General features: G+C 43.0%; 1 protein-coding gene across 2 annotated transcripts in view; it reads left to right on the forward strand.

The window, feature by feature from the left end:
- Nucleotides 1–20,319, forward strand: part of polr3a (polymerase (RNA) III (DNA directed) polypeptide A) — a 71,050-nt gene that overhangs the window by 39,491 nt on the left and 11,240 nt on the right. Inside the window, exons 16-25 of one of the 2 annotated variants that reach the window (XM_085970570.1) lie at nucleotides 1,939–2,111; nucleotides 3,684–3,795; nucleotides 5,204–5,322; nucleotides 5,448–5,585; nucleotides 7,476–7,646; nucleotides 10,855–10,968; nucleotides 11,093–11,128; nucleotides 14,548–14,634; nucleotides 14,843–14,925; nucleotides 19,121–19,291. In XM_085970570.1, coding sequence (XP_085826696.1) covers nucleotides 1,939–2,111; nucleotides 3,684–3,795; nucleotides 5,204–5,322; nucleotides 5,448–5,585; nucleotides 7,476–7,646; nucleotides 10,855–10,968; nucleotides 11,093–11,128; nucleotides 14,548–14,634; nucleotides 14,843–14,925; nucleotides 19,121–19,291 — 1,204 coding nt within the window. The remainder of the gene's footprint in view (nucleotides 1–1,938; nucleotides 2,112–3,683; nucleotides 3,796–5,203; nucleotides 5,323–5,447; nucleotides 5,586–7,475; nucleotides 7,647–10,854; nucleotides 10,969–11,092; nucleotides 11,129–14,547; nucleotides 14,635–14,842; nucleotides 14,926–19,120; nucleotides 19,292–20,319) is intronic. The other variant, XM_085970571.1, reaches the window with a different exon arrangement.

Below are 20,319 nucleotides of genomic sequence, written 5' to 3' on the forward strand. Positions count from 1 at the left end.
TTAATGTTGGGGGCTGAATGGTCGAGATTGGGTTTAATGTGGGGCTGAATGGTCGAGATTGGGTTTAATGTGGGGCTGAATGGTCGAGATTGGGTTTAATGTGGGGCTGAATGGTCGAGATTGGGTTTAATGTGGGGCTGAATGGTCGAGATTGGGTTTAATGTGGGGGCTGGATGGTTGAGATTGGGTTGGGTTTAATGTGGGGTGTTAAAAGTACAGCTGTATATGTTGCCATTCCCTGGTGCACCTGTTGAAACTACAGTGACGCTGTGCTGTCATCTGCAGTATTAATTGCCTGTCTTCTACATTGTTATAGAATCATAGAATGGTTACAGCACAGAAGGAGGCCATTTGGCCCGTCGAGCCCGTGCCGCTCTCTGCAAGAGCACTTCAGCTAGTCCCACTCCCTCACCCTTTCACCGTAGCCCTGCAAATTTTTTCCCTTCAGGTACTTATCCAATTCCCTTTTGAAAGCCACGATTGAGTCTGCCTCCACCACCCTTTCAGGCAGTGCATTCCAGATCCTAACCACTCGCTGCGTAAAAAAGATTTTCCTCATGTCACCTTTGGTTCTTCTGCCAATCACCTTGAACCTGTGTCCTCTGGTTCTCGACCCTTCCGCCAATGGGAACAGTTTCTCTCTATCTACTCTGTCTAGACCCCTCATGATTTTGAATACCTCTATAAAATCTCCTCTCAACCTTCTCTGCTCTAAGGAGAACAACCCCAGCTTCTCTAGTCTATATACGTAACTGAAGTCCCTCATCCCTGGGATCATTCTCGTAAACCTTTTCTGCACCCTCTCTAAGGCCTTCATATTCTTCCTAAAGAGCGGTGCCCAGAATTGGACACAATACTCCAGTTGAGGCCGAACCAGTGTTTTATACAGGTTCATCATAACCTCCTTGCTTTTGTGCTCTGCCTCTATTTATGAAGTCCAATATCCCGTATGCTTTTTTAACTTCTCAACCTTCCCTGCCACCTTCAATGATTTGTGCACACATACCCCCAGCTCTCTCTCTTCATGCACCCCCTTTAGGATTGTACCCTTTAGTTTATATTGCCTCTCCTCGTTCTTCCTACCAAATTCCATCACTTTGCACTTTTCTGCATTAAACTTCATCTGCTAGTGTCCGCCCATTTCACCAGCCTATCTATGTCTTCTTGAAGTCTATCACTATCCTCCTCACTGTTCACTATACTTCCTTGTTTTGTGCCATCTGTAGATTTTGAAATTGTGCCCTGTACTCCCAAGTCATTAATATATATCGAGAAAAGTAGTGGTCCTAGTACTGACCCCTGGGGATCAAGTGATTATTTTAACACTCTACAGTAATTACCAACAGTTAAATCCCTGATCTACAAACGTTCTCTTTTTTTTGTTTTTACCTAATTGGATGCTTTTCTTGGTTAAATGCACACTTGAACTAAAATTGACCACGGATGAAAGTATATAATTCCTCTGCACCAAAATACCCCTCTTTATTTCTAGTAGATAATAGAATTCCTGATGTTAGCAGACCACATAAATGTAATCCTTATTTAGCCATGAAGTGTTTGTTTCCAGTGCTTCATGCACTAAATATTTTCAATCCATTAATCTGTTTTTGCTAACCATGTACATCTTTTTTTCCATAACGTGCGCGCCGTGTCGCGGGCGCATAACGTACACACTGAAGAATTAACAATTGTACTACGATTATCCACACTTTATTAATTATCAGTTTGTGTTGCAGTGTTTGAATTTATAATCCTTTTGTAGAATTAATTTTAATGTGCGGCGGCAGAAATATTGCACAATTCTGTTGGAAGTTGTCAACAGCATTACCTTGATGCAAACATTGCTTTTGACATGTTCCTTTATCGGTGTTTGGCTGTGTTACATTTTATTTTAAGGTTTAATTTTCCATGTTTGTGTTTGTTCTTTTTAAAACCTAGCCAATCGAGGATTTTCTATTGGCATTGGTGATGTAACACCAGGTCAGGGGCTGCTGAAAGCCAAACAGGAACTACTTGATGCTGGCTATAAGAAGTGTGATGAATTCATTGAAGCACTCAACACCGGCAAGCTTCAGCAACAACCTGGCTGTACAGCAGAAGAAACTTTAGAAGTAAGGGTTGGTTTATCCTTCCAAAGTGAAAAAAGTATACATTTAAAATGTCATCTGTTTGTCTCTTTCATAAATAATTTACTCATCTTTTCTCAAATTAACAAATGCATTTGGTTCTTGCAGGATACACGGAACATTTCTTTCAGTTAAATTACAAAATAAATCTGCTTGCACTGTAGCATAGAATGGCTGTAATGAAGAAATATGTGGGCCAGAAATTAGTCTCCGTGGCAACACTTAAACTAATCAATTATTTTTGCAAAACCCACAATAAACATGCATTTATACTTTTTGTTAAAGAAAGACTTGCATTTCTATAGCCCCTTTCACGACCACCGGACGTCCCAAAGCGCTTTACAGCCAACGAAGTACTTTTTTGAAGTGTAGTTACTGTTGTAATGTAGGAAAGGCGGCAGCCAATTTGCACATTTCTCTAGTGAAAATTCAAATAGTGATTGAAAAATGGCTGGCTTCACCTCATACCAAAAATGAGACTGATGTACAGGAAACTTTCGTTTATCCGGAGGTTAAATGTCCGGAAAGCTCTATCCACCGGCAAAATTCAGGAGTCGGTTCAGATAATTTTTTTTTTCTTTACGTTGCTTTTTTTCTGCAGTCGTGGCTCTGCAAGGTCTAGCTGAAGCTGTTGCTTAGCTACAGAGACGCTTGCAAGCTACGCCGACTGTTTTGAAGCACAGGGTTTGTTGCTTCACACGGAGCTCAGAAGCTCCGTATGTTTTAACATTAGCGCTGGTTTCTACGGCAGTTTTGATGGGACGGCAACAGCTCGGTCCCGTCAGTACCGGATACCAGAAAGTTTCCTGTATATCTGTGATTAAACCTTCTGGAAAGATTTGCATGAAACATGTTTGTCACAAACTTCCTTGGGCATTTATGGTATGGACGGTCATGAGTAAAGTTTTTTTTTAAATGCTAATTCTGTACTATGAAAACGCCGAAGAGTAATAAGAATCCTCAAGTATATTGTGCAGTGTTAAAGGTGAAATCATATATTGTGCATTCCTCATTCTCCACTGGAGACCACAAGGTTCAGGTGAATAAATATATTTTGATGTTAAAGCAGGCCATTTGATGATCGAAATTAGCTCTCGGTGGTCTAACAGCTTAACCACCTTTAATGCTCAAGCAGACAAAGTGTTGACTAGTCTGCTGCCCATCGAATAGTCTGTTTGATACTTGACAACAATTGAAACCGCAAACTTTCATCTGATTTGCATCAGCTGAAGTTTACAAAATATCATTATCTTTCAAAGGATTAATAATTTGATTATCTTGCGTTCAAAGGCGTCAGCTTCATCCCAGAAAACCTGACTACGTTCCTCTTGCTGCAGGCCACTGCTCGCTGAGGCCAATTTATAAAACGCATTCGCCTAAAATCTTCTAAAAATGTAAAAGAAATATCCCAGATCATCACACTCTGCACTTGGGTTTTAGAATAACATTTCGTTCTTTGCTGTTTTCAGTTCTATGGTTGCTTTAATGAACAAAGCAAAATATGTCTGCTTACATTTTGCCTGAACAGATTTGACATGGTACTTTCACTACTTTCAGGCTTTGATCCTCAAGGAGCTCTCTGTAATTAGAGACCACGCTGGCAGTGCATGCCTCAGGGAGCTGGACAAGAGCAATAGCCCCCTCACTATGGCCCTCTGTGGGTCAAAAGGTAACTGCAATTTAGTCATCTTTAAATTGCAAATGCTGTTGCTGGTGTGTGGGTGGATAGCCGTGTTAGAGATTATTTAGTCAAATGGACACTGAGTGGGTGTTTAGTTTTTTTTTAAACTTAGATACTTTGACATATTTAGTAATGGGAGAATGTAACATTTACAGTCGACATCGTTCTAATGTTTTAAGTAGTTGCATATTCGTGCATTTCTTTTCTGCATTCCATATATATGTACACAAAGCTATATGAAGTAGCCCCCTCTTGGTCATTGTTTTTGGTTTCAGATTTGTTAATGTACAAGAGATTAATCAAAGTGTTTGATTTTTAGTAATAAAGGTAAACAGTCCCTGGAGTCTTCACAAAGCTTATTAATTATCTGCTAATGTGTAACACATTCTAATGTTGAGAATTTTACTCTAAATATATTTCTTTAGCATTTTAAGGACTACCGCAAAATTCAATACAGTATTTTTACCTTTAATTTCCTCCTTTGCTGAAACACTAACTCTTGCTGACATATACTTCCATGAGTGCTCACAGACATCTGGTACTGTGCCCGTGGATAGTGATTAGTAGTGAGAAGCGAAAATCAGACCAGGTTTCTGCTCCTGATCACTATCCTAAATTATGCTGCGGTCCCAGCTGAAAGGTGCATGTATGTGGTTATCAGGTAACGGGAGGATAAGGCTCTGAGAGAAGGAATTCCTCCTCATCTCAGTTCTAAAAGGGCGACCCTTTATTCTGAAACTATGCCCCTGAGTTCTAGATTTCCCCTCGAGGGGAAACATCCTCTCTGCATCTACCTTGTCGAGCCCCCTCAGTATCTTATATGTTTCAAAAAGATCACCTCTCATTCTTCTAAGTTCCAATGAGTATAGGCCCAACCTGCTCAACCTTTCTTCATAAGACAACCCCTTCATCTCTGGAATTAACCCAGTGAATTGTCTCTGAACTGCCTCCAATGCAAGTATATCCTTCATTAAATAAGGAGACCAAAACTGTACGCAGTACTCCAGGTGTGGTCTCGCCAATACCCTGTACAGTTGTAGCAGGACTTCTCTGCGTGTAGTACGCCATTCCATTGGTGTAAAGGTAAACAGGGACCAGCTCCAAATACTCTGCCACTGAAACAGTATAACTACAATTTCAAGTTGATTGAGAGCAGATTGCCGAAACTGCCCCCTCCTCCTTGCTTGCTTCCTTTCCGTCGGAAAGCATCTTGCCTCTTGGGGCTGCTTCCTGGTAGCGCAGTTGCGATCAGTTACTCGCTTACAGAGACAGAGTTATGGTTCTTTTTAGTATTTTGTTTAAACCACAATTTCTAACCTCTAGGAATAAATACTAGCATTTTCCTTTTAATCTCCCATAATGTATTAACCCTGTAGTAATGAACCCTCTTTAACAGGCTCCTTCATCAACATCTCGCAGATGATTGCCTGTGTAGGACAGCAGGCTATTAGTGGATCTCGTGTTCCTGACGGTTTTGAGAACCGATCTCTACCTCACTTCGAAAAGCATTCCAAGGTGAGCAGCCCACTTATTTAGACGAAGCTCCTATCATCACTTGGCTTTATGTTCATCTCTTCTAATAATTCGTTTACAAATCTACTGTGCAACTTCTAATTAATTTTGCAAATCTCTTTGCGCAGCTTCCAGCAGCAAAGGGCTTTGTTGCAGACAGTTTCTATTCTGGCTTAACTCCGACAGAGTTTATCTTCCATACCATGGCTGGTCGTGAGGGCCTGGTAGATACTGCTGTCAAGACAGCAGAAACTGGATACATGCAGGTAATGGCAGAATTTCACATCTTTGTAATAATGAGTGGTGTGGGAAGTATTGACTTGTTCCTACAATCGAATTTGATGCTGGCCTAATCGGTTTGAACCACTTTTCCGACCAAAGCAAAATTTGGAAAAAGTCGCTGGGTGTCATTGTCGGGCGTAGCATATTCTAGCAGTATTTAGTTGCAGAACAAATGTGAATCTCCGTCCTAAGCAGCATTCCCGCTAATGCTGGGCGGTTGCGCAGCGGTCTGGAGGTCCCGCGCAGGCTGCTCGCCGGCTTTTATACGGGAGAAACCGCGCATGCGCGTAAATTTGAATGGGCCACGCAGTCAATTAAAAGGACCGCGCAGGACAAAAAATATTGGAGAACATTGATCCTAAGTGTGCATAATTTGTAAAAAAACTCTCAATGTTAATGACCAAATCTTTGACTAATCCATGCTGTTTATTTTGGCTTTGTTTTCCATTCCAATGTGCAGTAAAATGTTGGTAGTGTAACCTCTAGAGCATTGTCCTAAGTATTCCATGCACAACACAGCTCAATGATATCATCTACGTAGCCTGAAATAGTGTGCTGCCTCTACCTCCTCTTCTTCCTCCTCTCCACCCCCACCACAATCAGGTGATTCGTGCTCGAACTACACTGATGGTAAATTACACTGAGAACTTGGTTCCGCGTAGATAATTATTCCGGGTAGATGGCAATCTTTCTTGTTTGCTGTGGAGAAGGTAAATGCCAAAGGCTACCTTTCAAATTCTAACCCCTGTTGAACCTTAAGGCAATCCTTAAGAGAATCTTTGCTGTTCAGGTAATGTGAATGCCTCGATTATGTCACGATTTTTTGACATCTAGGGAAGTCTTATTAACTTATTACGAATGAGATGTCTGAGCTTCGTGACATTCCACTGCTTGGAAGAGTAACTTGCACCATTGAAGACTATTTGGCCCTAAATTTTCCTCAACATTTTACCAACAAATAGGTGGCACTTAATTGGACTGTCTGTGTTTTAATACCTTTAATAGCATTCTTACTATTTTATATGTATATCTGCAATGTGAAATTATTTAACTATTAGCACTTATTCTAGTGTGTCTTTAGATGTATTCTCAATCTTGATTGGTGTATTTCATTTACCTTCTGTATTGCATACTTTCTGGATTTTTTGAAAAGTGCAGAAAGAATGTATAAAAATAATTTGGAAGGCCATCTATGAAACCAACAATAAAACATTTTCCAGCTTTCAAAGTGAAAACCTGAATTGTGCATCCTGCACACACCAGGTTATTAACTGGAGCCAGATCTGATCAGCATTCTGGGGAAACCACTTGGTGGATGACATCTGGTATGGCCTGCTGCACTGGAGAGGCCCCTACCTGTGCTGGAACCACCCACAGGTTCACCCCCCCCCCCCCCCCCCCCCCCCGGTACTGCGGGGTATGCTCTGGTTGATGGCCAAATGGAAAAGTTTAGAACAACCTGGGCTTAAATCTTTCATCAGCCCATCTACTCCCCCCTAATCTGCATGTCAAAAAATGTTACAAAGGTGCATCACCCACCAGTGCTTTCTCCCAGAGCCTTGCAAAACTCCAGCACTGTGTGTACATTTTATAACATTCTACAAAGTAGATAACATTTCTTCTTACACTTACACTTTTTGTCTTTCGAGTACAGTCATGGAAGGTAAGGGGGCATGACTAACGTGTCTGTATCGGGCACCTGTCCTTCTATATTTTTTAAAGCCATTTCCAAGAGCAATAGAGTCTTAAGTATGCACTTATTTATCTGTCTGTAGATATTCAGTACCCCGATACATTTGGAATACAGTTGCAGTATTTAGTGTACAACAGTCTGTTCTGAAGATATTTTTCTGTTTGTGCTTTATTTCCCCCAGAGACGTCTGGTTAAATCTTTGGAGGATCTTTGCACACAGTATGATCTAACTGTCCGCAGCTCAACTGGTGACATTATCCAGTTTATCTATGGCGGAGATGGCTTAGACCCAGCAGCTATGGAAGGCAAAGATGAACCTTTAGAGTTTAAGCGGGTGCTGGATAACATTCGGGTAATGAGATTCTGTTTCTAACGCTTGTTGATGTGGTGCGTACCGCAATATGCTATGCTTTGGATAGTTTCGTAAACTTTAAAGCTTGTGTTGTTTCTACCAACTCCAGGTTAAACTATGTTTCTGCCAGCTTGAGGTCAAATATATTCAAGGAATGCCCTTTAGTTACAGGCTTAATTGTGATAAGTTTATATATACTACTTTTTTGAAACCTGTTTAGAAAAAGAACGTGCTAAAATTATTATTGTACCATGGTTCATGTCAAGTGGTATTATCCAAGCAATAGTACAAACCAAAATATATTGTTATAGAATAGCACAACACAGAGTCTGCGCCGGCTCTTTCGAAGAGCAATCCAGTTAGTCCCACTCCCCCGCTCTTTCCCCATATCCCTACATTTTTTTTCTCAAAAGTATTTACCCGATTCCCCTTTTGAAAGCTACTATTGAATCTGTATCCACCGCCCGCTCAGGCAGTGCATTCCAAATCCTAACCACTCGTTGCTTTAAAAAAAAAAGTTTCCTCATGCCGCCTCTGGTTCTTAAGCCAATCACTTTAAATCTGTGCTCTCTGGTTATCGACCCTTCAGTTGTTGGCAACAGATTCTCTTTATTTATTCTATCTAAATCCTTCATGGTTTTAAACACCTCTATCAAATCTCCTCTTGGCCTCCTCTGCTTCAAGGAGAACAACCCCAGCTTCTCTAGTCTATCCACGTAACGGTATTTTCTCATCCCTGGAACCATTCTAGTAAATCTCTTCTGCACCCTCTCCAAAGCCTTCACGTCCTTCCTAAAGTGTGGTGCCCAGAATTGGACATTATACCTCTCCTCCCTTAAATTCACCACTGTAGAACTGTTAAATTCATTTTTCTCAGTTCTGAGAATTGTGGATTTTCCCAGGTTAGTAAGAACTCTTAAACTTCTGAACTGAGATAAATGTTCAGTTGTAAAACTTGTACTGAGAAGATTAATTGATTTCCCAAATGTTAATTTGATCTCGCGGTTTCTGCCACCTCCTCCCATCATCACCACACGCCTCCACACAATTTTCACGGCTGTTCTGGCCCCTCCAGCCCATGTCCAGTAGGCAGCCTTCTTTCTGGTCTCTGCCCATGTTGCTGTTGAACTAGTCACAAGATTTTTTGTGAAAGTGTATGGTGACCCTCCCTTCAGTATTGCCACTATACAGCAGTGTGGATGAGCTGAGAAATTCACTGAAGTTGAGAGATTGAACCTCTGTGCGGCACCCTTGGCTGCACCCAGTGCTATGATTGAATCTTTACACCTATCTGTGAGAATTAAGTTGTTCTTGGGGATAAGAGAGAGACTTTAATTTTATCAATTTCAATTCCATTAAGAACCGGTATCTAACAGAAGTTGTGTTAGTACATGCTTAAATTAATTTTCACAATGGAATTTGAAAAAGCGAAACTGTTTTCTCATGAATATATGTAAGTAAAATTTCAACAAATGTCTGCATGTTTTTCAGGACCTTATCTTGAATTTCTTAAGCACTGGACAAAAGATTTCCACTCCTCAAAAAACCTTTAATACAGTTCTTGTTCTGCAAGGCAGCTAAGCTCACATCCTTCTAACCTACCTCCGTAGTGTTCAGTCTTGTTTGAAAAATTCTTCCATTTTATTGCAGTATTCCTGTATACTGCCAATCTTGCTGTTTCTAAAAGATTCTGTGACTTGCTTAGTAAAATTGGGATTTAAATTAAGACAGCATTGACAGAAAACGAGGGATCTCTGTCTATCCGTGACCACTGAGTTTCTGTCTACCTATGACCACTGAATTCCTAAAGACAGAATGGACTGGGAAAGAGGATACAGGAAACTTTGCGCTATCCGGCACCGACGGGACAGAGCTGTTGCCGTCCCATCAAAACTGCCGGACAAACCAGCGCTAATGTTGAAACATACGGAGATTTTGAGCTCCATATCTGGCAACAAACCCTGTTGCTCAGCTTCTAAACAGTCGGCCGTACCTTGCAAGCGTCTCTGTAGCTTAGCAACAGCTTCAGCGAGACCCTGCAGAGCTTGACTGTTGAGAAAAAAGCAACGAAAAGAAAAAAAAACTAATGAAACGGCTCCTGATTTTTGCCGGTGGCTCGAGCTTGCCGGACATTTAGTCTCCGGATAACACAAAGTTTCCTGTATTACTTCAGGTTCAAACACTGAAAAACACCTGTTACTGTACTGCGCTATAATATATGTTGAGTCTGCTTTGTGCAGTGGCAAAATAAACAGGATTCTGTGTTACTTTGTTCACTCAAGTTTAGCAAAATCTTCTGTTCATTTTGTGAAAACTTATGTATTCAGCATATTAAAATAACAATTCTAGTATAATTTGGCTAGTTCCTTGTACTCTTCATGTCCAAAACAATTGTCGTGTGAGTGCATTTTATCCCTGGAGACAGCCCTGTTGACGTGCTACAGTTCATGGAAATGTTTGATCCACAATGAGTAAAGCTTAGCTGAACTACTAACTACAGAATATACTCCTGATATACTCCTGTGTGTTATGCAGGTATAGCCACAGCAGTGTCAGATGGTTTCATTTGAAAGCTGTTTTTTTTTTTTTTTTAAAGGAGTATCTTTGCTTTTATAGAGTCATAGAGTTATACAACACAGAAAGAGGCCCATCGTGTCCGCGCCGGCCATCAAACCCTGTCTATTCTAATCCCATTTTCCAGCACTTGGTCCATAGCCTTGTATGCTGTGGCGTTTCAAGTGCTCATCTAAATGCTTCTTGAATGTTGAGGTTTCCTGCCTCTACCACCCTTTCAGGCAGTGAGTTCCAGATTCCAACCACCCTCTGGGTGAAAAGGTTTTTCCTCAAATCCCCTCTTAAACCTCCTGCCCCTTATCTTGAAACTATGCCCCCTGGTTATTGACTCCTCTACTAAGGGGAAAAAGTTCCTTTCCATCTACCCTATCTATGCCCCTCATAATTTTGTACACCTCAATCAGGTCCCCCCTCAGCCTTCTCTGCTCTAAGGAAAACAAACCCAGCCTGTCCAGTCTCTCTTCATAGCTGAAGCGCTCCAGCCCAGGTAACATCCTGGTGAATCTCCTCTGCGCCCTCTCCAATGCAATCACATCCTTCCTATAGTGTGGCGACCAGAACTGCACACAGTATTCCAGCTGTGGCCTAACTAGCGTTTTGTACAGCTCCATCATAAGCTTTTCTTCCCTCCTAGGCCATTTACCCGTGCCACAGTGAACCGGCGCTGAGTAAGAATGAAGTGGTTGCAGCTGCCGAGGGGATTATGAAGAGAAGCGAGTTTCTGAGCTGTCAAAATGAATATCTGCAGGTTAGCAGAGTTCTCGTTCTCTTTACATCAAAGCATTATTGTACGTGAGATGGAGAATGCAGCCTTTGTTTCCTATTGTGTTTCACTTTTTCCTTGTATTGATGAATCTATCCCATTTCTAAAGGCTCTAACTGGGACCAATTGTGAGAAGTACATTGAGGTAATGGTTATAGTTGTGTGGTTTGGGCATTTTCGTCTTACAGAACCTCACTCACTGTAAATGCCTCCCCTAATGCACTGGCTGATTTTGCTGCTAGCTCCTCAATTTAACCTTTAAAGCATCTACAAAAGATTTATAGTCAGTCACTTAGGTACTCCCACATCAGGAGGCTTTAATACGTTGCTCCTTGTGTATTGAGGAACATACTAGTAGCACAAGCAATTGTTCTGCTGCACATTTAAATCTCAAGTCAGTGATTCCCACCAGGCTCGTCCTGGAAGTTCAGATTTTTAATTCTTTTTAGTACTGGTAGGACATTTTGGAGGACTTGGAACCCTTTTGTGCCCATTGCCCCGCACTAGATTACCGACATGTGTGTTTAAATCAAGCATCAAAAGAGAAACCCCTACAATACCATTATAGGCATCTCCCACACTGATCTTTCCACACCCTCTCTGTGAGATTGCGACTTTGTCAAATTACAGGAAACTTTCTGGTATCCGGCACTGACGGGGACCAAGCTGGTGCCGGTCGATCAACACTGCCGGAGAAACCAGCGCTAATGTTAAAACATACGGAGCTTCTGAGCTCCGTCTGAAGCAACAAACCCTGTTGCTTAGCAACAGCTTCAAAACAGTCGGCGCAGCTTGCAAGCGTCTCTGTAGCTAAGCAACAGCTTCAGCTAGACGCTTGCAGAGCCAGGAATGGAGGAAAAAAAGCAACGAAAAGTAAAAAAAAGTTATCTGAACCGACTCCTGAATTTTGCTGGTGGCTAGAGCATTCCGGAGATTTAACCTCCGTTTAAACGAAAGTTTCCTGTATGAGTAGTTTTGCACTGTTGATTCAGAGCCTCTAGGAACTGGGCTTAAATAACCCCAAATGATTGCATCCTTGCAGCTAACAGAACATAGCTGTGATCCCATTAGTCTGAGCTCAATCCCAATCCCAATCCCAACCCTATAGCTGATGAAACTAGCCCCTGTGTTACTCTGTCTCTTGCAATTGATTTGTTCCAAGTTACTTTCTGTGGGGGGTATTTAGAACATACCGTGAGGGAATCGTTTCAGTCTAATAAGAAAAAAGGAGGAAATGTAATGGTGGGATGTGGTTTCACGCTTACTATCCTTGCACCTCTCTCATTACAACCATTTTGCCATGGTACATGTCAAGTAGAGGTACTTATGTATAACAAGAAAGGGAGAGCCATCCCTGGACTGCTTTTTCACATTTCTTAATGCTGGTCTGAAAAACGCCACTAACCCAGGAAAAGATCAGGAACCACATGCTCAACAAAACAGCACAAAAAGTAATGTCCGAGAGGGGACCTGACGGTTCGAAACATCCACTCCTACTTCATCTCGTCTGTTTTTGCCCTCCAGCTGTCTTCTCTTTTGCTTCCTAACAAGAGGAAATAATTTCTCTGTAGCTAACCTTTTGAATCCCTTTATCATTTCAAAGACCTCCATTGGATCACCCCTCAACCTTCTAAACTCGAGGGAATACAAGCCTAGTTTATGCAAACTGGTCTCGTCATTTAACCCTTTGCGCGCTGGCATCATTCTGGTGAATCACTGTTGTGCCAGATATAAGGCCAATATATCCTTTTAGAGGTGTGGTGCCCAAAACGGAACGCAGTACTCCAGACGGGGTCTGACCAGTTGCTCTGTGCAACTGAAGCATAACTTCCTCCATTTTATATTCCAGCCCCCCTTGATATGAAGACCAACATTCTGTTAGCCTTTTTGAACCTGTGCACTAGCATTTGGTGATTTATGTACCTGGACACCCGAAACCCTTTGCTCTTCCATAGTTCCAACTCTTTCGTCATTTAGAAAATATTCCGTGTGGTCTTTCTTGGATCCAAAGTGGATGACCTCGTAATTCATCGCATTGAAATCCATCTGCCATAGTTTAGCCAACTCAGTAAATCTGTTTGTGTCCCTTTTGTAACTTCCTGCTCCCGTCGACACAACTTACTGAGCCTCCTAACTTTGTGTCATCTGCAAACTTGGGTATACACCTCTCTGGGGGTGAAAATTGACCAGGGCGGGTGGTGCAAAACAGGCAGTATCGCTTTTGCGACACGCCAATATTCCATTCTATTGAAGTCCAATCTGATGGGAGGCTGCCTGTTTAGCGTCCCTGGCCATGTCCAATTTCACCCTCTCTTCCTTCACCTAAGTTATTGATATATATGGTCAAAAGCTGAGGCACCAGTACAGATTCCTGGGGAACACCACTTGTCACATCCCGCCAATCAGTGTATACATCCCCTTTTACACCTGCTCTCTCCTACTTCCCAACCAGTTACCAGCCATGTCACAAGGTAGCAATGGTCAGCACCTTGCTGGATAATTATCATCATTGGAAACCCTTGCTAATGATTTCTGCTCTTACCTTTGGGGCAGAGGTCAGTTGTTGCACTTTCTTCCCCACTGTTGTATTGGGTGAGATTAGCCAAGGACGGATCAAGAATTGAGCTTAAGATGATGCCCGTCTCTATGGCTCAATGCAACATCACACAGTGTGTTTACCCACTTGCTAGTGTCCTCAAATCTTAATATTCAGCATTACCCATTAGACTGGTGTGACGGGGTGAATATAGCTGGGAGTCTTCAGCCGCTTGATTGCGAGTGGAAAGTGCATGAATATTTTGGATGTATTGACTTGGCATGGTGTGTGTTTCTAAAGAGCTTCTAGTTATGATACAGGCTTCTCCAGATAATCTTGCTTGTGCCTAGTGCAAAGGATGGCTTCCGCAGCCAAGCCCGCTTCCTGTGAACCGACATGTCCACAAAGTACTTCCGGGCGTAGTGTACCTGGGGTGAATAATAAACGCCTTGTTCTGCCGATGAGCTCGAGTACGAGCTGCCTCATAATCTCTGGATTTTTTTGATAGGGAAATGACACGCTGACAGACTGTACAGCACAAGCAGTAAACTATGAATTAGGTTAATTAAGAAATAAAATTGGAAGAAGTAACGGCAAACACAACCGGTTTTACTAGATTAGATTACCAACTCCAAGTCTTTTCCAGAACAAGTTTTAATACGATCTGCCATTCAGGTTCTCTGTAATGACACTGAGCTTGGACTAGTGAATGGGATGTGTCGTTTATACATGAAATAGCTGTTCATTTGAATTGAAATCGTGCAAAAGAGCCTCCTGTGCTGTTTAGTTTAAATTCAGGTTTTTAGTCAAGCAAAAGAGACTTTGAATTCACAGGACGAGACTGTATTTTAATCTTTCTGAAATTAAATAGAATTTTAATATCATTCCAGGAATCTTGTATTCTAAATCTGAGAAATATACACGAATTGAGGAATTTATTTAGATATTCAGCTCTGCGTCACTGGTAAATAATTGGATTTCATGCAAATAGTTCTGAATATTGAATCTGACTGTTCTACTTTCATTAGGCGATCAGAAATTTTATCAAGGATTTTTCTGATAAGATCAAGAAAACTCGAGACAAGTACGGCATTAATGACAATGGAACTACCGAGGTATTGCATTCTTTAATAAAAGTTTATAGTGCATTTGTCAACATGCAGACAAGAGGGGATATGATTGGTCTCATTGATAGAATGTAATGTTGGAAATTTCAGCATTAATAAAATTGGGTAAAATATGTTCAGTTTATACTCTAATGGCGTGCTTTTTGTAAATACGTTTTGGTTGGATTATTTAACTAATCTTTAATTATTTCTCTAGCCCCGAGTTCTATACCAGTTGGACCGAATTACTCCTACACAAGTGGACAAATTTCTAGAAACCTGTCGGGACAAGTACATGAGGTGAGACGCAACTATGCAGGACTGAGGTTCTGTTTTGGGTGTAAATTGTCATCAGATTCCAGCATTCACCCTCTGACAATATAGCTTGCGTTGCACGCAGTATTTTTTTTATTAAGTATTCTTTTTGTACAATTGCAACTGTTAAGTTTTAGCAGCTAAAAGTTTTTTTTTCTTTTGCTCCATTTGGAGAACCTTTTCGTTAACCGTTGAACAACGCTATTGATGCTGGAGCTGATTTTGTAAAAGTTGACGTCCTTTGCCTTTCACGATCTTGTTACATGAACTGCGCAGAGACAGGAGCCACCCTTTTTCACAGGCGTTCCTTCCTTGATGCACAGGAAACTCTTTTTTATCCGGCACCAGCGTGGTGCCGGTTGGTCAAAAAGTCCAGATTACAGAGAGGTATACTTACCAAGGTACGAGAGCCCCGTACACGGCCACAGGTGCAGGAGCCCCGGTTACCCGGCACTTGTGCAGGAGTCCTGGTTACACGGCCACAGATCCAGGAGTCCCTGTTGCACGGCCACAGGTGCAGGAGTCCTGGTTACACGGCCACAGATCCAGGAGTCCCTGTTGCACGGCCACAGGTGCAGGAGTCCTGGTTACACGGCCACAGATCCAGGAGTCCCTGTTGCACAGGTGCAGGAACCCCGGTTACACGGCCACAGATCCAGGAGTCCCTGTTGCACGGCCACAGATCCAGGAGTCCCTGTTGCACGGCCACAGGTGCAGGAACCCCGGTTACACAGCCACAGATCCAGGAGTCCCTGTTGCACGGCCACAGGTGCAGGAACCCCGGTTACACGGCCACAGATCCAGGAGTCCCTGTTGCACGGCCACAGGTGCAGGAACCCCGGTTACACGGCCACAGATCCAGGAGTCCCTGTTGCACGGCCACAGGTGCAGGAACCCCGGTTACACGGCCACAGATCCAGGAGTCCCTGTTGCACGGCCACAGGTCCAGGAACCCCGGTTACACGGCCACAGATCCAGGAGTCCCTGTTGCACGGCCACAGGTCCAGGAACCCCGGTTACACGGCCACAGATCCAGGAGTCCCTGTTGCACGGCCACAGGTCCAGGAACCCCGGTTACACGGCCACAGATCCAGGAGTCCCTGTTGCACGGCCACAGGTGCAGGAACCCCGGTTACACGGCCACAGATCCAGGAGTCCCTGTTGCACGGCCACAGGTGCAGGAACCCCGGTTACACGGCCACAGATCCAGGAGTCCCTGTTGCACGGCCACAGGTGCAGGAACCCCGGTTACACGGCCACAGATCCAGGAGTCCCTGTTGCACGGCCACAGGTCCAGGAACCCCGGTTACACGGCCACAGATCCAGGAGTCCCTGTTGCACGGCCACAGGTGCAGGAACCCCGGTTACACGGCCACAGATCCAGGAGTCCCTGTTGCACGGCCACAGGTCCAGGAACCCCGGTTACACGGCCACAGATCCAGGAGTCCCTGTAGCACGGCCACAGGTGCAGGAACCCCGGTTACACGGCCACTAATATATAGTAAAACTTACCTGAACCTATTCCCGCATTTTGCTGGTTAAGAGAGGTTTCCGGATATTTAGGTGCCGGTTAAGAGAGTTTCCTGTAATTTTGAGGATTTTCACTGAGTTTGGGAATTTGGAACAAAAGCGCCTGATTTAAACCTAGTCAGAGATTAAATTATAATTGTGTTGGCTTTTTCTGGTTCACGAGGTTTTGAAGGATGATTTATAGTTGATCCATATGGAACTGATTTCTTTAGATTCCGGTTTTTTTTTGCTTGCACGGGAGCGTTTTTGAATGACTTGTGTTTTGATTCAACCTGCAATGCAGGAAGAGACCAAATCTGCGTTGTGATATCGCCAGCCATGCTAAAACGTTTAGCGGATGCTGCAGGCTTGTGGAATTTATCTAGAATCATAGAAATTTACTGCACAGAAGGAGGCCATTCGGCCCATCGTGTCTGTGCCAGCCGACAAAGAGCTCTCCACCCTAATCCCACTTTCCAGCTCTTGGTCCGTAGCCCTGTCGGTTACGGCACTTCAAGTGCATATCCAAGTACTTTTTAAATGTGATGAGGGTTTCTGCCTCTACCACCCTTTCAGGCAGTGAGTTCCAGACCCCCACCACCCTCTGGGTGAAAAAAGTTCTCCTCAACTCCCCTCTAAAACTCCAACCAATTACTTTAAATCTATGCCCCCTGATTATTGACCCTTCTGCTAAGGAAAATAGGTCCTTCCTATCCACTCTATCTAGGCCCCTCATAATTTTATACACCTCAATTAAGTCTCCCCTCAGCCTCCTCTGTTCCAAAGAAAACAACCCAAGCCGATCCAATCTTTCCTCACAGCTAGAACTCCCCAGCCCAGGCATCATCCTCGTAAATCTCCTCTGCACCCCCTCTAGTGCAATCACATCCTTCCTGTAATGTGGTGACCAGAACGGCACGCAGTATTCTAGCTGTGGCCTATTGGCACAATCTTGAAGTGTATTTAGATTTATTCCTGGCTGGTGAAATAGGTAAACTTTATTAGAATTCAACTAGGATTAGAAAGGAAGAACTTGCATTTATATAGTACCTTTCATTGCCTCAGGATGTCCCAATGAAGTATTTTTGAAGTGTAACGTAGGAAACACAGCAACCAATTTGCACACAGCAAGCTCCCACAAACAGCAATGTGATAATGACCAGATAATCTCTGTGATGTTGGTTGAGGGATAAATATTGGCCAGGACACCGGGGATAATGTCCCTGTTCTTTGATGGTTCCATGGGACCTTTTACATCCACCTGAGAAAGCAGACGGGGCCTCAGTTTAACGTCTCATCCAGAAGACGGCACCTCCGACAGTGCGGCACTCCCTCAGCACTGCACTGGCGTGTCAGCCTAGATTATGTGTTCATGTCTCTGGCGTGGGACTTGAACCCACGACCTTCTAACTCTGAGGCGAGAGTGCTGCCCACTGAGCCACGGCTGACCCCTTAAACTAACTGTTCTGTCTAAGCCATTTAATTCTGATTCAGATTTACTGTAAACTTAAACATTTGATCAGAATCATGCACACAAGTTAGGCCCCACACAGAATTGTGCAATCTGTTTTGTGGGAAGCTTGTGTTGTGTGGAAATCAGATGTGTTATATGATGACAGTACTAGCTAGAATTGAGAACTTATTGTCCAAGGTACGGTTATGATTATGTTGGATAGATAGTGTGTACGCCCTGATGATGTCATGGATAAATACAGGTTATACTACCACCAGCAGATGGAGCAAAAACCTCCGGGAAAGATTAGCCATTCTTCACAAACATATCCTCTGAATAATTAAGATGTTAGCTACAGTACCTGCCTTTGTTTTAATAAGCTCTATTTTCAATCCTGTGCAATGGAATCCAATTGTATATAGTAGGGATGAAAGACTTCAGTTACATGGAGAGACTAGAGAAACTGGGGTTGTTCTCCTTAGAGCAGAGAAGAGTAAGGGGAGATTTGATAGAGATGTTCAAAATCTTGAAGGGTTTTGATAGAGTAAGTAAGGAGAAACTGTTTCCAGTGGCAGAAGGGTCGGTAACCAGAGGACACAGGTTTAAGGTGATTGCCAAAAGAACCAGAGGCGAGATGCCGAAACATTGTTTTGTGCAGCGAGTTGTCATGATCTCGAATGCATTGCCTGAGAGGGCGGTGGAAGCAGATTCAGTAATAACTTTCAAAAGGGAATTGGATAAATACTTAAAAAGGAACATTTTGCTGGGCGATGGGGAAAGTGCTGGGGAGTGGAACTAATTGGAGAGCTCTTTCAAAGAGCCGGCACGATGGGCCGAATGGCTGCCTCCTGTGCTGTATCATCCTATAATGGACAAAGAGTCTCTAATAACCAGAACTGAAATGACCACCATATTAAGAAAGAGAGTGAGAATTAATGTAAATCAGTTTATCTCCAGTCAAATCTTATCGTAACAAAATCTGATCTTACAAAACTATTACTGGAAACTTTCATTTTCTTCTGATCCCACCTTTGGTTTCTGTATAGATAAATCCAAATCTCGGTAAGATAGCTCCTGATGCAAACTTTGTATTTGAAAAGACTTGATAGTATTTGGGCTTTACCAATAGTTTAATCATTGATCAGAAGTCACTGTTGCATTTATTATGATCTCTCTCATATTTATTCTGACCTCTTGCATATTTGTCCCTTTAACAAGAGCTCAAATGGAGCCAGGTTCTGCTGTTGGAGCCTTGTGTGCACAGAGTATCGGAGAGCCAGGCACGCAGATGACCTTGAAGACTTTCCACTTTGCTGGTGTAGCTTCCATGAATATTACTCTGGGCGTACCCAGAATAAAAGAAATTATTAATGCATCAAAATCTATAAGGTAAATCCAGATATATAGTTCTGTTTCTCAGCATGGTTTTCGTTTTTACTGCATTGAGGTGTGAATTTTCAATCAGTTTGTGTACAAGTGTTTTAAATTACAATGAATATCCACTGGTACTGATTATCCATTTACAGCTTTTTTAACACGACTGCCTCAAACCGAATGTAATTTAGAAAGCTAATCATTGATTTTCTTCTGTCCGTTTTCTCCTGTATGGATATTTATTTCGACACAGCTTCATTTTCAGGGGTGGGGCTGGGGGGGGCGGGTGGCGCGCCGGCGTTAAAGGGTTAGGAAGGGGTGAGGGTACAAGAAGGAGTCAAAACGTTCTGGTCATGGATTGATGCATGGAACACTAGATTTGGCTCCCGTTTCAGTCAAGAGAAAGGTCTATAGAAACATAGAAAAATAGGAGCAGGAGTCGGCCCTTCGAGCCTGCTCCGCCATTCAATATGATCATGGCTGATCCTCTATCTCAATACCATATTCCTGCTCTCTCCCCATACTCCTTGATGCCTTTTGTGTCTAGAAATCTATCTCCTTCTTAAATATATTCAGTGACTTGGCCTCCACAGCTTCCTGTGGTAGAGAATTCCACAGGTTCACCACCCTCTGAGTGAAGAAATTTCTCCTCATCTAGTCCTAAATGTCCTACCCTGTATCCTGAGACTGTGACCCCTTATTCTAGACCCCCCAGCCAGGGGAAACATCCTCTCTGCATCCAGTCTGTCTAGCCCTGTCAGAATTTTATACGTTTCAATGAGATCCCCTCTCATTCTTCTAAACTCTAGTGAATACAGGCCTAGTTGACCCAATCTCTCCTCATACGACAGTCCTGCCATTCTGTACGGTGGAATGAGTCAGTGCCTATGCTGCATACCTCTGCCAGCTTAGTCGAGTTGGCAAAACTGCCCCACCTAAACCAAGCGAGTTCAAGTGACTGTCAATTCCTTGGATTCAATGCACAGATTTCTTCGAGGGTAGTCGATTGTTCCACTGCTTTAAATTCCAGATCACTATATATA

Source organism: Somniosus microcephalus, chromosome 29 (genome assembly GCF_052327205.1).
Source record: "Somniosus microcephalus isolate GS21.2 chromosome 29, FLI_Smic_1.0, whole genome shotgun sequence".
NCBI lineage: Eukaryota > Metazoa > Chordata > Chondrichthyes > Squaliformes > Somniosidae > Somniosus > Somniosus microcephalus.